Source organism: Lemur catta, chromosome 14 (assembly GCF_020740605.2).
Source record: "Lemur catta isolate mLemCat1 chromosome 14, mLemCat1.pri, whole genome shotgun sequence".
Classification (NCBI taxonomy): Eukaryota; Metazoa; Chordata; class Mammalia; order Primates; family Lemuridae; genus Lemur; species Lemur catta.
The window spans coordinates 50,536,627-50,554,455 of record NC_059141.1 but is presented as its reverse complement, the minus strand read 5'-3'; the positions used below and the strand labels follow the sequence as shown (position 1 = coordinate 50,554,455).

The 17,829-nt window shown below is 56.4% G+C and overlaps 1 protein-coding gene across 3 annotated transcripts; it reads left to right on the top strand.

Moving 5' to 3' along the window:
• Nucleotides 1-5: 5 nt before the first annotated feature.
• On the top strand, nucleotides 6-17,488 carry LOC123650385 (cadherin-23-like). 3 transcript variants are annotated; one of them, XM_045569213.1, is made up of 22 exons: nucleotides 6-728; nucleotides 1,754-1,978; nucleotides 2,522-2,691; nucleotides 2,909-3,046; nucleotides 4,696-4,815; nucleotides 6,287-6,464; nucleotides 6,623-6,834; nucleotides 8,733-8,924; nucleotides 9,103-9,216; nucleotides 10,012-10,141; nucleotides 10,251-10,502; nucleotides 10,582-10,743; nucleotides 12,734-12,990; nucleotides 13,382-13,479; nucleotides 13,874-13,994; nucleotides 14,115-14,194; nucleotides 14,330-14,370; nucleotides 14,469-14,529; nucleotides 15,003-15,132; nucleotides 15,314-15,436; nucleotides 15,776-15,880; nucleotides 16,519-17,488. In XM_045569213.1, exons 1-22 carry the CDS (start codon nucleotides 287-289, stop codon nucleotides 16,843-16,845), a joined length of 3,678 nt encoding a protein of 1,225 aa, XP_045425169.1. In that variant the 5' UTR covers nucleotides 6-286; the 3' UTR covers nucleotides 16,846-17,488. The 3 variants fall into 3 exon arrangements, with proteins under 3 accessions (XP_045425169.1, XP_045425167.1, XP_045425168.1); XM_045569211.1 differs by lacking the exon at nucleotides 15,776-15,880; XM_045569212.1 differs by lacking the exons at nucleotides 15,003-15,132; nucleotides 15,314-15,436; nucleotides 15,776-15,880; nucleotides 16,519-17,488 and adding an exon at nucleotides 14,805-14,984.
• The last annotated feature ends 341 nt before the right edge of the window (nucleotides 17,489-17,829 follow it).

Genomic DNA, 17,829 nt, shown 5'->3' with positions numbered 1-17,829 from the left:
GACAAAGGGGTGGGCCTTTGTCTCCCACCAGTGTCCCCTCCAGGGACCCCTTCAGCGCTTTCCAGCTGCCATGACCTTCCTTTATACTTGATCTCCCTAGAATATGAGCATTTTCTTTAAAATTATGATGAAATACACATAACAGAATTCATCTTAGCCGTCTTTCAGTGCACAGTTCGGTCGGTAGTGCTAGGCACGTTCACGCTGTTGTAGAATGTGAGGATTTGTAACCAAGCAAGTATATAGCACTTGCTGTGTGCCAAGTACCACTCTAAGTTCTCTACAAATGGAAACTCGTTTAAGGTTTCTAATCCTCAAAGTAGCCCCATGCGGCAGGTTCTGTAATGACCGGGTTCACAGACAAGGAGATGGAGGTGCCGAGGGGTTAAATGACTTGCCCAGAGTCGCAGCAAGTGAGCCCCAAGTGGAGGGCAGAGCCAAGCGCCCCAGCTTGTGTGGGCAGCCGGGGGCCCATCCCCGCCGCAAGTGCCAGGGTCCACTGGGCACCGTCACCCTCTGTGGGGACTGGGAGGTCTGGTCAGGAGCACCCCTGGGGGCCCAGGTTTTAGGGGGTTCTGCTCAGGCTGAACCTGACTTGGCCTGGTCCACAGGGTCTGTAATGGTGAAGTCCCCCCTGAACCGGGAGCTTGTTGCCACCTATGAGGTCACGCTCTCGGTGATTGACAATGCCAGCGACCTACCAGAGCGCTCTGTCAGCGTGCCAAACGGTAAGGGTCCCCTGTAGACATCTCTCATTGGTTACTCAGAGCCATCAGGGCAGGGGGCCACAGGCCCCAGCTGCAGTTGCTGGCAGGAGTCAGGCAACACCTGAGGCATGGGAGGTGTTGGGTGGCAACAGAGAGGCTCAGGGTGGCAGTTGTAACGCAGAGCTCTGCACTGTGTGCGAGCCGAACCCCAAGGTGCAGAGTGGGGAGGAGGCTTGGTGAAGCCTGCAAGGGGGCTGAGAAAAGGCTGGGTTGCCAGAGGCTTAGGTCAGAGTCTGCTTGTCAGAACTGGTGACTGGGTGTGGCCAGGGTGTGCGGCAGGAACCTCATAATCTGATAGGAAGCCACAAGGATCAGCACAGAGGAAGCAGAGAGCAAGGACAGTGACTGCAGGGCACAGACACCGCACTGGGGGTGCAAGCACTGCGGGGAAGAGAGGACCCCGGTGCTGCCCTGTGCGGGTCAGGCATGGGCCCCCCCTCCAAGGCAAGGCCGAAGGGTCTGCCAGAGTGGGGGTGGGTAGGGCAGTGGGATGGGGTAGCCTCAGCAGCCTCTGCCGTACAGCGAGGACAGCCGCTGCGGTGGGGGACCAGCCTGGCAGATGTCGGCTGCTTATCACCACGGCCCAGAGGCCCATGTTTTCCGGAAGGAAGGGCACACTTGGTCATCTCTTCTGTGTCTCAAGCTCAGAAGATAAAGGGCCCAGGCTGGTTATGTGGAGGGGACAACTCAGATGGGATATTGGGTCTTAAAGATCATCTTAGTCCTATCTCATTGAGCAGGGTAGGAACCGGGCACAGTAGGGGCCAAGGGTTCCACCAAGGTCACCAGCCCTTCCCCTTATGGAGGAGTGAGTGACCAGACCAGAGGACAGGGCCACCTGCCTCAGCCTGGGGGGAGCAGCGGTCAATGCTCAGGGAGTCCCAGGAGGGCTGAGAGATGCTACGTCCTCCAGGCTTGGCTGAGGCTTGGCAAGGCCTGGCCCAGCCACACTGGCACCCCTCCCCCCACTCCCACCCCGACCCCAGCCAAGCTAACAGTCAACATCCTGGACGTCAACGACAACACGCCCCAGTTCAAGCCCTTCGGGATCACCTACTACACAGAGCGGATCCTGGAGGGGGCCACCCCGGGGACCACACTCATTGCTGTGGCAGCCGTGGACCCCGACAAGGGCCTCAACGGGCTGATCACCTACACCCTGCTAGACCTCGTGCCCCCTGGCTATGTCCAGCTGGAAGACTCCTCAGCGGGTAGGTCTGAAATCTGCCAGAGGAGGGTTGGGGGACACACGTCTCTGCCTGCTTAGCCCCTGAGAGGGACTGTGGCCTGCTTCTCGCCTACCGCAGCCCCTCAGTGGCCAGCATCCCATCCACTCCCAGATTCCCGAACTAGAGAAAGGACAGCACGTCTGGTCCTGGGTTGAGAAGGAAGCTCCCTTGATGTCTGCCAGAAACCTGGAATAAATTCTCCCCCACCCTCTCCACCACCCAGGCTCCTACTGTTACTATCACTCGGAGCAGGAAAGCCAAGAGGGAAGTGTCCTGGGAGGTCCTGGGCATGTTCATGTTCGTCCCTTTGGCTTGTGAGACGCTTTCTCACCCCCCATAAGGAGAACAGCTGGACACCAGCCCCTCCCGGCCCTCTGGCCTGCCACGGGGCAGTGCTGCTTGGCCACCTTCCTCTTCAAGGGGCCACACCCACCCCTCAGAGCTCCAGGTCCTTCTCTTCATACTTTGGAAAGCTGTCATGAGTAAGGAGTGGCCAAAGTGGCAGGGGCTGCCTCTGTGTCTCAGGGAAGGTCATTGCCAACCGGACAGTGGACTATGAGGAGGTGCACTGGCTCAACTTCACCGTGAGGGCCTCAGACAATGGGTCCCCGCCCCGCGCTGCTGAGATCCCTGTCTACCTGGAGATCGTGGACATCAACGACAACAACCCCATCTTTGACCAGCCTTCCTACCAGGTGGGGGCCAGCCCAACAGGCCGGGTCCAGGGCCTGTGCCCATTCCTTGGGGTCTGGGCATCTTCCACTCCCACCCTGCCAGCCTCGAAGCCCCCTGGAGTGCCCAGCCCGTGAGCCGCTTGATACTCTGGGCTCTTTGCATCATCGTCCCTAGGGCCGGGCCAGGGCTCTAGGACTGACCTTGTCCTACTCTCTCTCCCTGCCCGCCGGGCTCCAGGAGGCCGTCTTTGAGGACGTTCCTGTGGGCACAGTCGTCCTGACAGTCACTGCTACAGATGCCGACTCGGGCAACTATGCCCTCATTGAGTACAGCCTTGGGGACGGAGAGGGCAAGTTTGCCATCAACCCCACCACAGTAAGTGCGTGATGGAGGCCTGGGTTCTAGAAGTGGGTGGGGCCCAGCGTCATGGGCTGAGAAGCCACCAAAACTACTAAGGCAGTCATCCCCGTGTTTCTGGGTCCCGCCACCTGCACATCTGTAGCCTCAGAGATTCTTTAGCCAAGTCAGCAAACCCTGTTCTAAGAGGCCCAGACATCCTGTAGACGGCAGCCTCTCTGTCCCAGCAGACATGGAAGGAAGTGGCCAAAGGCTTTTGGAACTAGATCTTTGTGGGGCAACTTCTGAAATATATTCTCTCCAGACTAAAAAACCTGATTAAGGTCTGCTTTTTGAAACTGTCAAAAGAGGCCAGGCGTGGTGGCTCACGCCTGTAATCCTAGCACTCTGGGAGGCGGAGGCAGGAGGATCACTTGAAGTCAGAAGTTCGAGACCAGCCTGAGCAAGGGCAAGCCCCCATCTCTACTAAAAATAGAAAAAATTAGTCGAGCGTGGTGGTGCACGCCTCTAGTCCCAGCTACTCGGGAGGCTGAGGCAGGAGGATCCCTTGAGCCCAGGAGTTTGAGGTTGTTGCCGTGAACCATGATGACGCCACTGAACTCTAGCCAGGGCCACAGAATGAGACTCTGTCTCAAAAAATAAAAAATAGAAGAGAAAAGAAAAGAAACTGTCAAAAGAAAAGCATGGGAAGTGTTGCAGAAAATAGACACAGTGTTTGAGCACCTACTGGATACAAGGCCCTACACTCAGTGCAGGGGAAGGGAAGATGCCCCAAAGGGTGTATCCCCCATGCTCTCCTGAGTCTCAGACCCGTGGAAGAGCAGAAATTCAGGAGAAAAGATGGGTGATGATTTCAAATGTTACTAAGTGGTTCAAAGCTGCTATTTTCAATGTAGGGAGGGAGCCCTGTGGCCTGGGGCTAATCGGTCAGGCGGGGTCTTCCCCGGTCACTGAGGCCGAAACTAGACTTTCCCTCCCACTGGCCCTCTATGTCCACAACCCCCTCCCCGGCACTCTGCCCTTTCAGTGGGGTTCACTTCTTCCTGTTTGGTGTGGGCAATCAGACATGGCTCCTGGCCTGGCATTAAGAAGAATGGGCTGGGCGTGGTGGCTCACGCCTGTAATCCTAGCACTCTGGGAGGCCGAGGCAGGTGGATCGCTGGAGCTCAGGAGTTCGAGACCAGCCTGAGCGAGACCCCGTCTCTACTAAAAATAGAAAGAAATTATCTGGACAACTAAAAATATATATAGAAAAAATTAGCCAGGCATGGTGGCTCATGCCTGTAGTCCCAGCTACCTGGGAGGCTGAGGCAGTAGGATCGCTTAAGCCCAGGAGTTTGAGGTTGCTGTGAGCTAGGCTGACGCCACGGCACTCACTCTAGCCCGGGCAACAGAGTGAGACTCTGTCTCAAAAAAAAAAAAGAAGACTGAATATTTATGGAGCACTTACTGTATGCCAAGCCCTGGTCAGGCAGTTAGCTCCAGACCAGGCTGATCACCCTGTCTCCAGGTAGCTTAGGGTAGTGAAGGTGAGAAAGATGGGAGCTCCCTGGGGACAGGGCTACTGTCTCTTGTCCAGTGAGCCCAGAATAGTGTCTGGCCATAGTAGATGCTCAACAAATATCTGTTGAATGATTAAAGGACCTAAAGCCACCTTCCCCTACTAGGGTGACATCTGTGTGCTATCCTCTCTGGACCGGGAGAAGAAGGACCTCTATATCCTTACTGCCTTGGCCAAAGACAATCCTGGGGATGTAGCCAGCAACCGTCGAGAAAATTCGGTGCAGGTGAGGAGTGCCAACTTGAGCCTGGGGTTGTGGAGGCAGCAAGCAAAGCCTTTAGCAAGTGACTACTGCAAGGTGAGAGTAGAGCCACCCAGTCCCCTCAGAGACATGATGGCAAGATGGAGAAGGCAAGAGGGTGACTAGGTGGGTCACAATTGCTGTGGCTTAGGAAGACAGAGACTCTGGGAGAAATCTCTTGTGCCAAACCACTGCTAAGGCAGCTAAACACACCTGGGTGAAACCCAAATAAAGCCTGGGGCTCCATGTGGCTCAGTGCTGCCATAGCACCCCACTGAAAGAAACAGTCCAATAGCCCAACATAACTAAAATTAATCGTCTAAATTTGTTTCTTAAAGAATACCAACAAGGGATCAGATTCACAGCCCCATTCCCATCCCAATCCCAGTGTCCACACAGTTGCTGTGAGGCCAGCATCTCCCCTTTTCCACCCAAAGTCCCACGCCTCAAAGCTTTGCTTTCTCTCTGCCTCGTCTCCCTCCTTTCTGCCTCCCGCCTGTCTTCCTGAGCTCGTCTCCCTCACAGTAACCTGATTATCCACAGGAAACTCTCCTGAGCTGGGGTGGAGGGTGAGGTGGTGAGAAGCCAATGTGCCCAGACAGGTCCCCTTCAGCAGGTAGAGGGAAAGGGCTGGGAGTGCTCACACACACCTGACCCTTGTCCCTGTCACACACGTATGTGCCGTGCTGGGAAAAGCACAGTATCTGGAGTCAGAAGACTAAGGTTCCACTAGCTGAGCAAACTGCATTTGTCAGTTAACCTCTCTGAGCTGCAGTTGTCAAGTCTGCAAAGGAGGGTGCAGATGTGGTGACGAGGACCTGGGGAGGTCAGGTGGGTTGAAAGTGCTCCAAGCACTGAAAGGGGGTCTTGAAAGTCGCTGCTGTGAAGGGCTCTGATTCAGATGAGGACGTGGACAGGCAGGGCCACAGCAGCCAGGGTTTGCTGTGTGTCCACAGGGCCTTCCCTGGGCTGGGAGGTCAGCAGGGGAAGCCAGGACTCAGGCCAGACACAGATCCCAGTCAACAGGGGCCTTAGGGAGTGGACGAATCCCAGTTATAAGCATTAAGGTCCAAAGATGAGAGCCAGAGTCACAGGCCACTGTGAGGAGTAGCAAGGACAAAGGGCTGTGAGTGGGCGGGTAAGAGGGCGCCTGCTTCAGGGCACAGGTGTGGCTTACCTGTTAACCGTGGTTCTAATTGCCGAGTATTTCCTCGAGCCAGGCCCCACGCTGAGGATCTAGCATACATCATCATGTGTGAGAGATAAGACATTACTGCCCCCTTGTACAGCTAAGGAAACTGAGGCTCAGGGGGTTAAATACATTCCTTGAGGTCAGACTCCAACACATCAGAAGATGGTGGCTCCCTCCCAAGGTGCTGCCTATCCCTCCTCTGCCCAAGCTTATGCCCGTCATGCTCCTGACCTTTCGCCTTGACCTCCCCCCCCTCCCCCGCAGGTGGTGATTCAAGTGCTGGATGTCAACGACTGCCGGCCACAGTTCTCCAAGCCCCAGTTCAGCACGAGCGTGTACGAGAACGAACCGGCAGGCACCTCTGTCATCACCATGATGGCCACTGACCAGGACGAAGGCTCCAACGGGGAGTTGACCTACTCGCTGGAAGGCCCCGGCGTGGGTGTGTAGCCTTTCCTAGACACCCATGAGACCTTGGCAGGGGGTGGGGGAGTGGGGCGGGCTGCCATGCCTGCAGCCCCAGGCCAGGAGGAGGAGGAGGAGGGATGGAAAGGATGCCTCAGTCAGAGCCATGCCCTACTGTCCTGCCCCACCTGCCAGAGGCCTTCCAGGTGGACATGGACTCGGGCCTGGTGACCACACAGCGGCCACTGCAGTCCTACGAGAGGTTCAACCTGACCGTGGTGGCCACGGATGGCGGGCAGCCCCCACTCTGGGGCACCACCATGCTCCTGGTCGAGGTCATCGACGTCAATGACAACCGCCCCGTCTTTGTGCGCCCGCCCAATGGCACCATCCTCCACATCAGAGAGGTACTCCTGTCCCCCGGGACTTCCTTCCAGCATCCCCTTCCAGTACCCAGCTCTCTTCTTCGTCCCGCAGCAGCCATGGCCTAGGAGAGTGGAAGGACCCCATTGTCAAGGGGGGGGAATAGGCCAGAGAGGACAGCAGATGCGCCCCGTGCCACACAGGCAGTATTGAGCAGTGGTTAGTAGTACAGGCCATGCTAGCAAAAGATCTTGGGTTCAAGTCTAACTCTACTGCTTACCAGGCCAATGACCTTGAGCAAATGACTTCTCTGAGTCTGTTTTTTCATCTTCAAAACAGGACTAAAAATAGTAAATGCCCACTTGTTGCTCCTAGATGTCTCCCAAGAAGGACCATCTCCCCCACAACCCACTTCCCTCACACATGTCTCAAAATAAACACACAGGCCCCTTCTGTCTGTCTACTATTCCTGCTGATACCAGTGTGGAGACGGCCTGGGAGCTGAAGACAAGCATCACAATAAGAAACAAGGGGAAGTGGCTGAGGTTCTGGAATCTCTCCAATTTTTCTTCATTCCTTGGTCTAAGTTGCCATATAAGATAGGGGAAGTTCTTCTCTTCCCTCTTCCTCCTACACACCCAAGCCCAGAATGCTCCTTGGTGGGACAATTAGGGAGTATCCCACGTTCTTTGTTCCCCAAACTCCAGCAAGTCTCCACATCTTAGAATGTCATTGCTAAATCCTTCTTGTCATTCTTTGAGGTCCTATGGGAGAAAATTCTCCCAGGGCTGAGCTCTAAGAAATACTGTGTTTTTTTACCTCATGTCTAGTTTCACATCTGCAATGACTGAGCAGTCTTTGCTCTGCCCACTAGGGAGCTCAGAGTGGTCAGCCCATCTTGAATGAGCCTGCAGAGACTTAGGGTACATACTTTGCCTCCCACCCTTCAGCTTCCATCTTCCTGCCAACCATTTTTTTCTTGACCCTAATTTTTTTAACGTGTTCAATCTTATTATTTTATATATCCTTGTCAGCTGCTTCAAATCTTTTTTGTAGAATGAGGAAGGCATAAATTAATAATAATCTAGGTCTTTTCCACACCAAAGACTCCATTTACTAAGATTTCCCTTTCAAGGGCTCCATATTTGGAAAGATTTATGTGTCCCGAACGTCCAGCATTTATTAAGTAATTATCTATTTGTCATCCCACTTTTTATTAATTAGATGTAACTGCCATTTGGAACTTCTGCTTGTCGTGATCAATGATATAAACAATGAAACTATGCAGAGCTGATAATTTTCAACTAAAAGCAAAGAAATCTGCTCTTTTTCTTTTGCCATGGGCAGTCTCATCATGGGTCAATGTCTGGTTTCAATTAGGTGTTTTGATACCTTACACTTAACTCAAGGGCATTCAGGAGACTGAGCTCAGAGGGTGAAGAGGTATGTCCCGGTTCCATGGGGGATTAGTAACAGAGTAGACCCGGGCGGACAATCTCTATCCACCATGCCACCTGCCCACGTCCGTATTCTCAGGTACCCCGCTGGATGGATGGTGCTGCCTGGGAATTCCCAGAGTGCCTATGGTCGGGGTAGCAGAGACAGCAAGACAGACACGGGACAAAGGGTGGCTGTGGCTTCAGCTTTTGGATTCTCCTTCTGTCCCCTAAACCTCAGTATGCAATGGGACTGGAGGGATGGAGGGAGATTGGAGCATGTGGATCCTAGGCTGGACTGTCAGCGGGCAGTCCTTGGCTCCGGGTGGGGACGAAGGCGGAGGGACAATAGCAGGTGCTTGGAATCCACAAGAGCCCAGCCAAGCAGGGTGCTGGGAGGTGGCGAGGGCATTCCGCTGCTGCAGGAGGAAGAGCAAGGGCTCCACGGGGCCTGGGAGCTGGGATTCCCTCGAAAGTCCAGGAGCCTCCCTCCCCTGCCCCCGCAGGAGATCCCACTGGGCTCCAACGTGTACGAGGTCTACGCCACGGACAAGGACGAGGGCCTCAACGGGGCGGTGCGCTACAGCTTCCTGAAGACGGCGGGCAACCGGGACTGGGAGTACTTCACCATCGACCCGGTCAGCGGCCTCATCCAGTCGGCGCAGCGCCTGGACCGGGAGAAGCAGGCGGTGTACAGCGTAAGGGCGGGGCCGGGGCCGGGGTGGGCGGGGCTTTCCTCTGGGGGAGGGGCTTCCCTCTGCGCAGGGCCCGACCTCCCACCTGGACGTCTGGGGGACCCCGCCCACAGGGAGTGCCCGCCTGGGGCCCTAGGCCAACGCCCCCCTCAGCCTTCCCCTCTGCGCTCTTCCCTCCTAGATCATCTTGGTGGCCAGCGACCTGGGCCAGCCGGTGCCATATGAGACCATGCAGCCGCTGCAGGTGGCCCTGGAGGACATTGACGACAACGAACCCCTCTTCGTGAGACCTCCAGTGAGTCTGCCTGTCCCCTGCGCCAGTCACACACAGGGACTCACCTGCCAGCAAGCACACACATGCGCACACTCCCCTGTACGCACTGTGCCGGAATACACATTTGATGTTAGACACGGAAACACCTGTCTGCATGCACTTCATACAAGAACAACTATTTATTGAGCAGCTATGGTTCGCTATATTGAGCAGTATTTCAAGACACTAACCAATGGTTAAAAAGCAGACCAAACTGCCTGACTCGTGGAGCTGATGTTCTTGCATTTGCACGCATGTGCACGCATGTGCACGCATGTCCACGCACACACATAGAGGGAGCGTGACGATCAGTTCGGATTCATTGAGGTGGGGCTGAAATGAAACTGAACAGCAGGGCTGAGGCCCCTCGTTTGGACTCCAGGTCTCTGATGTGGTGGTTTTTCCTGCTTGTGTGTACGTGGGATGGGATGTTCCCCGGAAGCTCTGGGTGTGAGTGTGTACACATGCATGTGCACAGCAGAGTACATATGCCCCCCTCATTTGGACTCAGTCAGGTGCTGGGATACTTCAAAGGACATGCCAAGTCTAGCCCTGCCTTCATGGAGGACATCACTGGGTGACAGTCCCTGAAGCAGAGCTCAGGTCCCCAGACCCTGCCCTTGTCTCCTTGAGGTTACAACAGTCCTGCTCTCCCCATAAGGCCTGGACAGTAGACTCCCTCAGTAGCCACAAAGTCGCGGCCCAGGGCCCCCAGCAGGGACTGGGAGCTCAGGCCTTCCCTTGGCCTCCTGTGACGACATCCCCTCCCCCCTGCAGAAAGGCAGCCCCCAGTACCAGCTGCTGACAGTGCCTGAGCACTCGCCACGCGGCACCCTCGTGGGCAACGTGACGGGCGCCGTGGACGCAGATGAGGGCCCCAATGCCATCGTGTACTACTTCATCGCAGGTGGGGCCTGACGGAGCTAGTGCCCTACCCACCCTGGGGCTGGGGATGACCCAAATATGCCCCGCTCCTGGCCCTGCCCCCTCACCCTGTGCCATGGTCCCACCCTCAGCCGGCAACGAGGAGAAGAACTTCCGTCTGCAGCCCGATGGGCGCCTGCTGGTGCTGCGGGACCTGGACCGGGAGCGAGAAGCCGTCTTCTCCGTCATCGTCAAGGCCTCCAGCAACCGCAGCTGGACGCCTCCCCGTGGACCCTCCCCAGCCCTCGACCTCGTCGCTGACCTCACCCTGCAGGAGGTGCGCGTCGTGCTGGAGGACATCAACGACCAGCCGCCACGCTTCACCAAGGCTGAGTACACTGCAGGTGCAGGGACTAGAGTCTGGACACGGGGTGTGGGGTGGCCCCCTGCCCTGCCACTTACACCACCTGCCCGTTCCTGCAGGGGTGGCCACTGATGCCAAAGTGGGCTCGGAGTTGATCCAGGTGCTGGCCCTGGACGCAGACATTGGCAACAACAGCCTCGTCTTCTACAGCATTCTGGCCATCCACTACTTCCGGGCCCTTGCCAACGACTCTGAAGATGTGGGCCAGGTCTTCACCATGGGTAGGAGCCTGGCGGCACATGGGTGGCCCCCATCCAAGACCTCTCAGTCACTACAGGGAATGTAATCTGGAGGAGATGGGGGCTGTGTGAGCACCACACGATATGGGTGGCCCTCTAGCCAGTCGTGTCATTCTTCTGTTCATCCGCCATCCATCGAGCTGTTCTCTAAAACTAGAGAACAGCTAGTTCTACACCTACCTACCTGCTCTTCCTTTCTTTATTCTTGTCTCCTCATATAGCCATTCTTTATCCATCCAGTCTGTCCTCTGTCCATCCATCCATCCATCCATCCAACCATCTACCCTTCCAAACATCTGTATATCCATCCATTCATCCTTCCTTCCTTTCATCTATCCATTTGTTCATCCTTCCTTCCTTTCATCCTTCCATTCATCTTCCATCTGTCCTTCCATCCATCCTACTTTCCTTCCCTCTATCCATCCACCTTCCTATCCATCCATCCCCCTTTTCATCCCTCTCTCCATCTTTCTCTTCTCCTTTCCATTATATCTTCCTGTTTTTCCATTTGTGCACCTCACCTGCCTGTGTGCCAGGCATCGTGCTAGGCACTGGGCAGCTGGAACTCAAAGAGCACACTTATGTGAAATGCCTACAAACATGCAAGCTCGCTCATGCATTTGCTACATGGATGGCTGAGATTCTCTGGGTCAGACTCTAGAAAGTGCCCTCGTGGGTGCCCCATTACCTTACTTCCAGTCCCAAGGCTTCTCCCCTTTCTCTTTCTACACACATCTTACCTGTATGCCAGTCTTGAATGCCAGGAGGATTCCTTGGCCTGGCATTCAAGGCTCACTAGGTCTTCCTCCTAATCCTTCTTTCTGCTTGCTCCACCACCTAACCGTCCTTAACCTAGCTGAACTGTTTATCATTCCCTCAGCCTGCTCTATTCCATCCTCCCCTGGCCTTTGACCCCTCTGCCTTCATTCCCAGCATGCCATTTTGATCCCCATCTCTGCTTTCAGATATACCTCCCCCATCCCATGAGGTCTAGTTCAAGATGCCAACCCTTGAGTTCTCATGGCTGTTTTTTTTTTTTGTTTGTTTAGACAGTCTCACTCTGTCACCCAGGCTAGAGTGCAGTGGCATGATCATAGCTCACTGCAATCTTGACTTCCTTGGCTCAAGCGATCCCTCTGCCTCAGCCTCCTGAGTAGCTGGGCTTACAAGTGTGAGCCACCATACCTGGCTAATTTTTACATCTTTTGTAAAGACAGGGTTTTGCTATGTTGCCCCGGCTGATCTTGAACTCCTAGCCTCAAGTGATCCTCCTGCCTCATCCTCCCAAAGTGCTGGGATTACAGGTGTAAGCTACCACATCCAGCCTCACTGCTCTTATTTTAATAAACCAAAGTACTGAGAGGTTAAATAGCTTGCTAGAGGTCACACAGCTAGAAAGTGGCAGATTTTGAAGCCAGGTCTGCTGTCTTTTAAGAGAAAGGCTATGCTGTACCACCTCTGGTCATCTCTGTTCTGTTTATGGAATTCTGAAGTACATGCATTAGAAACAGAGGAAGACAGACACTAAGGGGGCTCAGAAGTGGTCCATGGCACCCCAGCATGGGACAGCAGTCACAAACTTGTCATCTTTGGGCCAACACAGCCTAGAGTTGTATTTTGTTTAATATGCAGAGTGTTTAAATGAAAACTTAGGCAATGGTTTAATATTAGAGGATCTCACATGAGAATGGGAATGCTCGATTTCTCTAGGAAAAGTGCTGCAAGGTCTGGCGACACAGGCTACACTCCTTCATGACAGTAACCAGCCGAGCTGAGGTCTGAGCCGCTGCCCCTTCAGATGGGCACTGTCCCCACTCATCTGTCACCTCTGCTCCCTGCTGGGCCCTTTGGGCATTTGTACTTTGTCCCCTAGGTGTGCCTGCCTACCCCAGGGCTCTTGCCCCCTTCCCAGGGGATTCAGGGGGCACTGGGTAACCCTGAGCTCTGCCCCACCCTCGGGCTCTTCCCGCAGGGAGTGTGGACGGCATCCTGCGCACCTTCGACCTCTTTATGGCCTACAGCCCTGGCTACTTCGTGGTGGACATTGTGGCCCGAGACCTGGCAGGCCACAACGACACAGCCATCATTGGCATCTACATCCTGAGGGACGACCAGCGCGTCAAGATTGTCATTAATGAGATCCCGGATCGTGTGCGTGGCTTCGAGGAAGAGTTCATCCGCCTGCTGTCCAACATCACTGGTGCCATCGTCAACACTGACGACGTGCAGGTGCCCCATGAGACCCACCCTGGCGATGGGGCAGTGGAGGGAGAAGAGGGAGGCCAGGCCACAAGGAAGGACAGGGCTTTATGGAAAGTTCAGGGGCATGAAAATGGGTATGTACCCACCTTGGTCATTTCCTGGCCGTGTGGCTTTGAGACAGTTCTCCCAGGTCTCTAGGCCTCAGTTTCCTCATCTGTAAAATGGGGCTAATACATAGTACCCGGCCCAGTGTGGGTGAAGTGATGAGCACTGTGCTTGGTCCTCAGCGAGCATTCAGTAGTGATGTGTCTGTTAGCAGGGTAGGGCAGGAGGGGCTCCTGGAAGAGGCCTGCCCATTCCCCCGCCACCCCTGCCCACCCTGTGGTGGCCACACCCCATAATGCCCCTTCCCGCCTAGTTCCACGTGGACAAGAAGGGGCGGGTGAACTTTGCACAGACGGAACTGCTCATCCACGTGGTGAACCGTGATACCAACCGCATCCTGGACGTGGACCGGTGAGTGGGGGCCTTTTCTTGGACCATGGGACTGTCTGTCTGCCTGCTTGCCCTGGAGTTGGGGAGGGTCCCCCCAAAGGAGGCACGGACAGCACCATCCGGCCCGCTGTGTGGGGCTCTCTCCCAGGGCTGGTGGGGAGAGCAGAGTTTGGGGGTGTGAGCAGAGCTCTGTCCCTCTGAGCCTTACTCTCCCTACCTGTAAGCGAGAGTATCCCCCAGGATCCCGTGTGGAGGTACATAAGACACACAGCCGTCCTAGGCAGGTGGGCTTTCATCTTGCGCAGCCTGGGGTGGTGCACTTTGGCCTGGAGGTAGGAGCACAGCAGACTGTCCCGGGGAGCGGCTCTTGGGGGACGGCCGAGGATGGGAGCTGAGGCCCCTGCCCCTCGCCCAGGGTGATCCAGATGATCGACGAGAACAAGGAACAGCTGCGGAATCTTTTCCGGAACTACAATGTGCTGGACGTGCAGCCCGCCATCTCTGTCCGGCTGCCCGATGACATGTCCGCCCTGCAGGTACTGTGGCAGCCCCACCCCACAGCCCTCCCCACCATACCCCCACCTCACCCCCCAACACCGCCCCCCCCCCACCGCCCCCATCTCCCCAGGGTCATGCCTGGCCCTGCTCTCCCGCAGATGGCGATCATTGTCCTGGCCATCCTCCTCTTCCTGGCTGCCATGCTCTTTGTCCTCATGAACTGGTACTACAGGACCGTGTGAGTGTCCCCCACTCCCACCCCCAGCTGGGAGCCGACCGCCTGCTCCCAGACAGCCGAGAGGCAGGCAGGGCCGGCCCTGAGATGCAAACTCAGCCATCTCCCTCACCAGCGCCTCTCTCTGCTTCTCTCCAGACACAAGAGGAAGCTCAAAGCCATCGTGGCTGGGTCAGCAGGTGCGTGAGGGCTGTGGGGAGAAGGGAGAGGGACCCTGGGGCCCTCACAAGGCTGGTTGAGCCCCTTCCCCTGCATACTGTGACCCTTCTCCCTGCAGGGAACCGCGGCTTCATCGACATCATGGACATGCCTAACACCAACAAGTATTCCTTTGATGGGTGAGTGGGGTTCTCAAGCCCTGCCCAGTTTCCTTTGGGGGTTGGCCTGCCAGGACCCAGCGGGGAAGAAGATGCCCTCAGCCTCCCAAGTGCTGAGGGAGCACAGACTGGCGGACACCTGGGGTGTGAGCGCCCCCTGGTGGGCTGACTGCCCCCCTCTCTCCACCCTCCTAAACCAAGTTCCAGGCGGGGTGTACATAGACTTTGGGCACCCGGTGCAGGATCAGGCCTCTGCACCAAAGGTGGTCCAGACTGACGTGTCGCCCTGGTTCTAGGAGGATTGGGATCCTAGGATGGGGGCACGCACCCACCGGTGCCACGGCCAAGGGGCCTGCTTCCCGTGGCCCCGAACCGCCAGTTCTGCTACAGAACTAGAAGGCACTACAGGTGGCCAGGGAAACAGACAGGGGTGAGGGCTGAGGCTCCTCGAGCCTCCCTCCTGGCCCCACCCCATTCCGCTCCCCAAATGGCAGAGCCAACCCCGTGTGGCTGGATCCCTTCTGTCGGAACCTGGAGCTGGCCGCCCAGGCCGAGCATGAGGACGACCTGCCAGAGAACCTGAGCGAGATCGCCGACCTGTGGAACAGCCCCACCCGCACCCACGTGAGCTCGGGCCAGGGTGGGGGCCGGGGGTGGCGTGTGCAGGTGATGGTGAGGGACAGGGGTGGAGGCGGTGGGTCTTTGTTGCCTCTGGCCAAGGAGCTGGGTTCTTCGGGGGCAGGGTCCCCTAACCTGTCTGTGTGTGGTATATACCTCGGCTCCAGCTAACGTCCCCTCTCCCCAGGGAACTTTCGGACGTGAACCTGCAGCGGTCAAGCCTGACGATGACCGATACCTGCGGGCAGCCATCCAGGAGTACGACAACATTGCCAAGCTGGGCCAGATCATTCGGGAGGGGCCCATCAAGGTGAGCCCTCCCCATAGGCGGCTGAACCTGGACCCCACTCTAGAGGATACAGGGAGGTGGATGCCCCCAGGCTCAGCTAGACCTACCCTCTGCTGGAGTTTGAACACCACAGCCAGAAAGAGGCCTGGGCACGGGGGCTGCTAGGGAGCTGCTCACAGCCTGCGGTGGCCTCGAGCCCAGGCCTCGAGAGTGGGCCCACGTGCGTTCTGGCTGGCCACGGTCACCAGGCTCTGCTTCTGATCCTCTGCCCTAGGATCAGACTTGACTCCCAGGAGCAGGCGAGGGGTGGGGCAGATAGGGGAGGGCCTCGGTGGGGGGTTAACCCTCTCCCTCCCCCAGGGCTCGCTGCTGAAGGTGGTCCTGGAGGATTACCTGCGGCTCAAAAAGCTCTTTGCACAGCGGATGGTGCAAAAAGCCTCCTCCTGCCACTCCTCCATCTCCGAGGTAGCCGGCCGGTGGCCGGGAGCTGTGTGCCGTGCCCCAGCCCTGGGGGTGTGCCCCTTTCTCTCTCTCTCTCTATCTCTCTCTCTCTCTTTCCCCCACACCATGTGTGTGCTGTAATGATTACGTCAGCACTTTCAAAAGCCAGACTTTTATCTAAAAACTGATTCCTAGCTAGGCCCAAATTCCCAACAGGAATAGGCTAACGTGGAATAATAGCCCCACACAGGACAAAAGTGCCATTTGTGCATCTGCCACATCCCATGTATCCCCTCCAACTTGTCCTGTGGACACTTTCTACCCGGGACACAATTCGAGTTGATTCTGCTTGAGGCCAACTTGGTAACAAACCCAGATAGCACAACTGCATCACAGGATTTTTATAGAGCATCAGAGTGAATATAGAAAACTAAAGATTCCACAGGAAGCCCCTGCTCCTGAGAACACATCCGTGGTTCCCCTTTGCACCCAGTTTGAGAAACACCTACACAGGCTGACAGGCCTGCTGTGGCAGGAGCCCAGGGGTCCCTGCAGGAGGTAGGGAGGAAACAGGCATGTAGAGCAGGTGGCACTCTGGGGCCATCCACCTGCTCGCTCCTTGGGGCACGGCCCTGAGCAGGTGGGGTCCCTGCCTCTTGCAGCTGATCCAGACTGAGCTGGACGAGGAGCCGGGGGACCGGAGCCCGGGCCAGGGCAGCCTGCGCTTCTGCCACAAGCCACCTGTGGAGCTCAAGGGGCCCGACGGGATCCACGTGGTGCACGGCAGCACAGGCACGCTGCTGGCCACCGACCTCAACAGCCTGCCTGAGGATGACCAGAAGGGCCTGGGCCGCTCACTGGAGACACTGACTGCCGCAGAGGCCACTGCCTTCGAGCGCAACGCCCGCACAGAGTCCGCCAAATCCACGCCCCTGCACAAGCTGCGAGATGTGATCATGGAGAGCCCCCTGGAGATCACGGAGCTGTGACTAGACAGGGAAGCCTCCCTGGTGTGACCAGCGCCCGTCCCACCGCCCCTTCCCAGGGCAAGCGCAGTGGCAGGGGCAGGGCCCCCTCCCCAGGCCAGTACTGCGGGGACAACCTTGGGTTGACCCTGGCAGCCCACAGGAGCTGCTTGGACAGATTCTACTTTTGCCAGACACTCATTCAGCACCTGATCTCTACCTTCATAAAATCTGTTATTTTTTTAAGAAAACCAAACAAAAATGCTAGGTGTCTAAGGACAAGGTAAGGAGGGTCACTGGGGACCCAGGAGTCTGAGAACCAACTCGGCTCAGGCTGAGCTGGAAGGGGCTGAGCAGGCCCTCTTCCCCTCCCCTCTCCACCCCTACAAGTACCACCTACCCCACCAAGCTCCTGTGCCCCTCAGAGCAGGAGCCAGGCACCCAGGGGAGGGAGGGCAGGAGCTGGTGTCCCCTGCTGGCCCAACACCTTAACTTCAGGTCCAGTCCCCCTGCATTTCTGCCCCATCCCTGCTGGACGTCCAGGTGGAGCAGGGAGTGATCCTTGCCCCCCTCCCCCCACCATGGACAAGAAGGTCAATGGACAAGCATTCTCTCCATTTCACTGGCTTCCCAAATGTGCCCAGCTTATAAAGAGAAATGACTGCTGCTCCCTTGGGTTTTGAATGTAGTGTTCGTGTGTACTCCTTTTTTAAATTATCCCCTCAATATTTTCCCCTTGGATTTGTTTAACTGGCACTCACTGAAAGTTTCTGGAATAATCTGTTTAAAAAGAGAAGCAACGCACAAGGAACCGGCAATACACTCTGGCTCTGGTAAACTACCCGCATGGCTGGCCTGTGGGGAGATGGGCAGGGTTTGGAGGGGGTGAGGGGGCCTGACCTTCAGGTGCTCCCCCACCCCGCTGCTGGCCTGGTCTCTCGGGGACCAAGCAGAATTTTTTCCTTACCTACTTTGCTTTCTTTCTCTGGCCAAGAGGAGTCACAGAGC

Bases quoted from the DNA above. Each gene is read 5' to 3' on its own strand.
- LOC123650385 (XM_045569213.1), top strand. From the start codon at position 287: ATGGAAACTCGTTTAAGGTTTCTAATCCTCAAAGTAGCCCCATGCGGC. The intron at 15,133-15,313 runs GTGAGCTCGGGC...CCCTCTCCCCAG, and splicing joins ACAGCCCCACCCGCACCCAC to GGAACTTTCGGACGTGAACC. The intron at 15,881-16,518 runs GTAGCCGGCCGG...TGCCTCTTGCAG, and splicing joins GCCACTCCTCCATCTCCGAG to CTGATCCAGACTGAGCTGGA.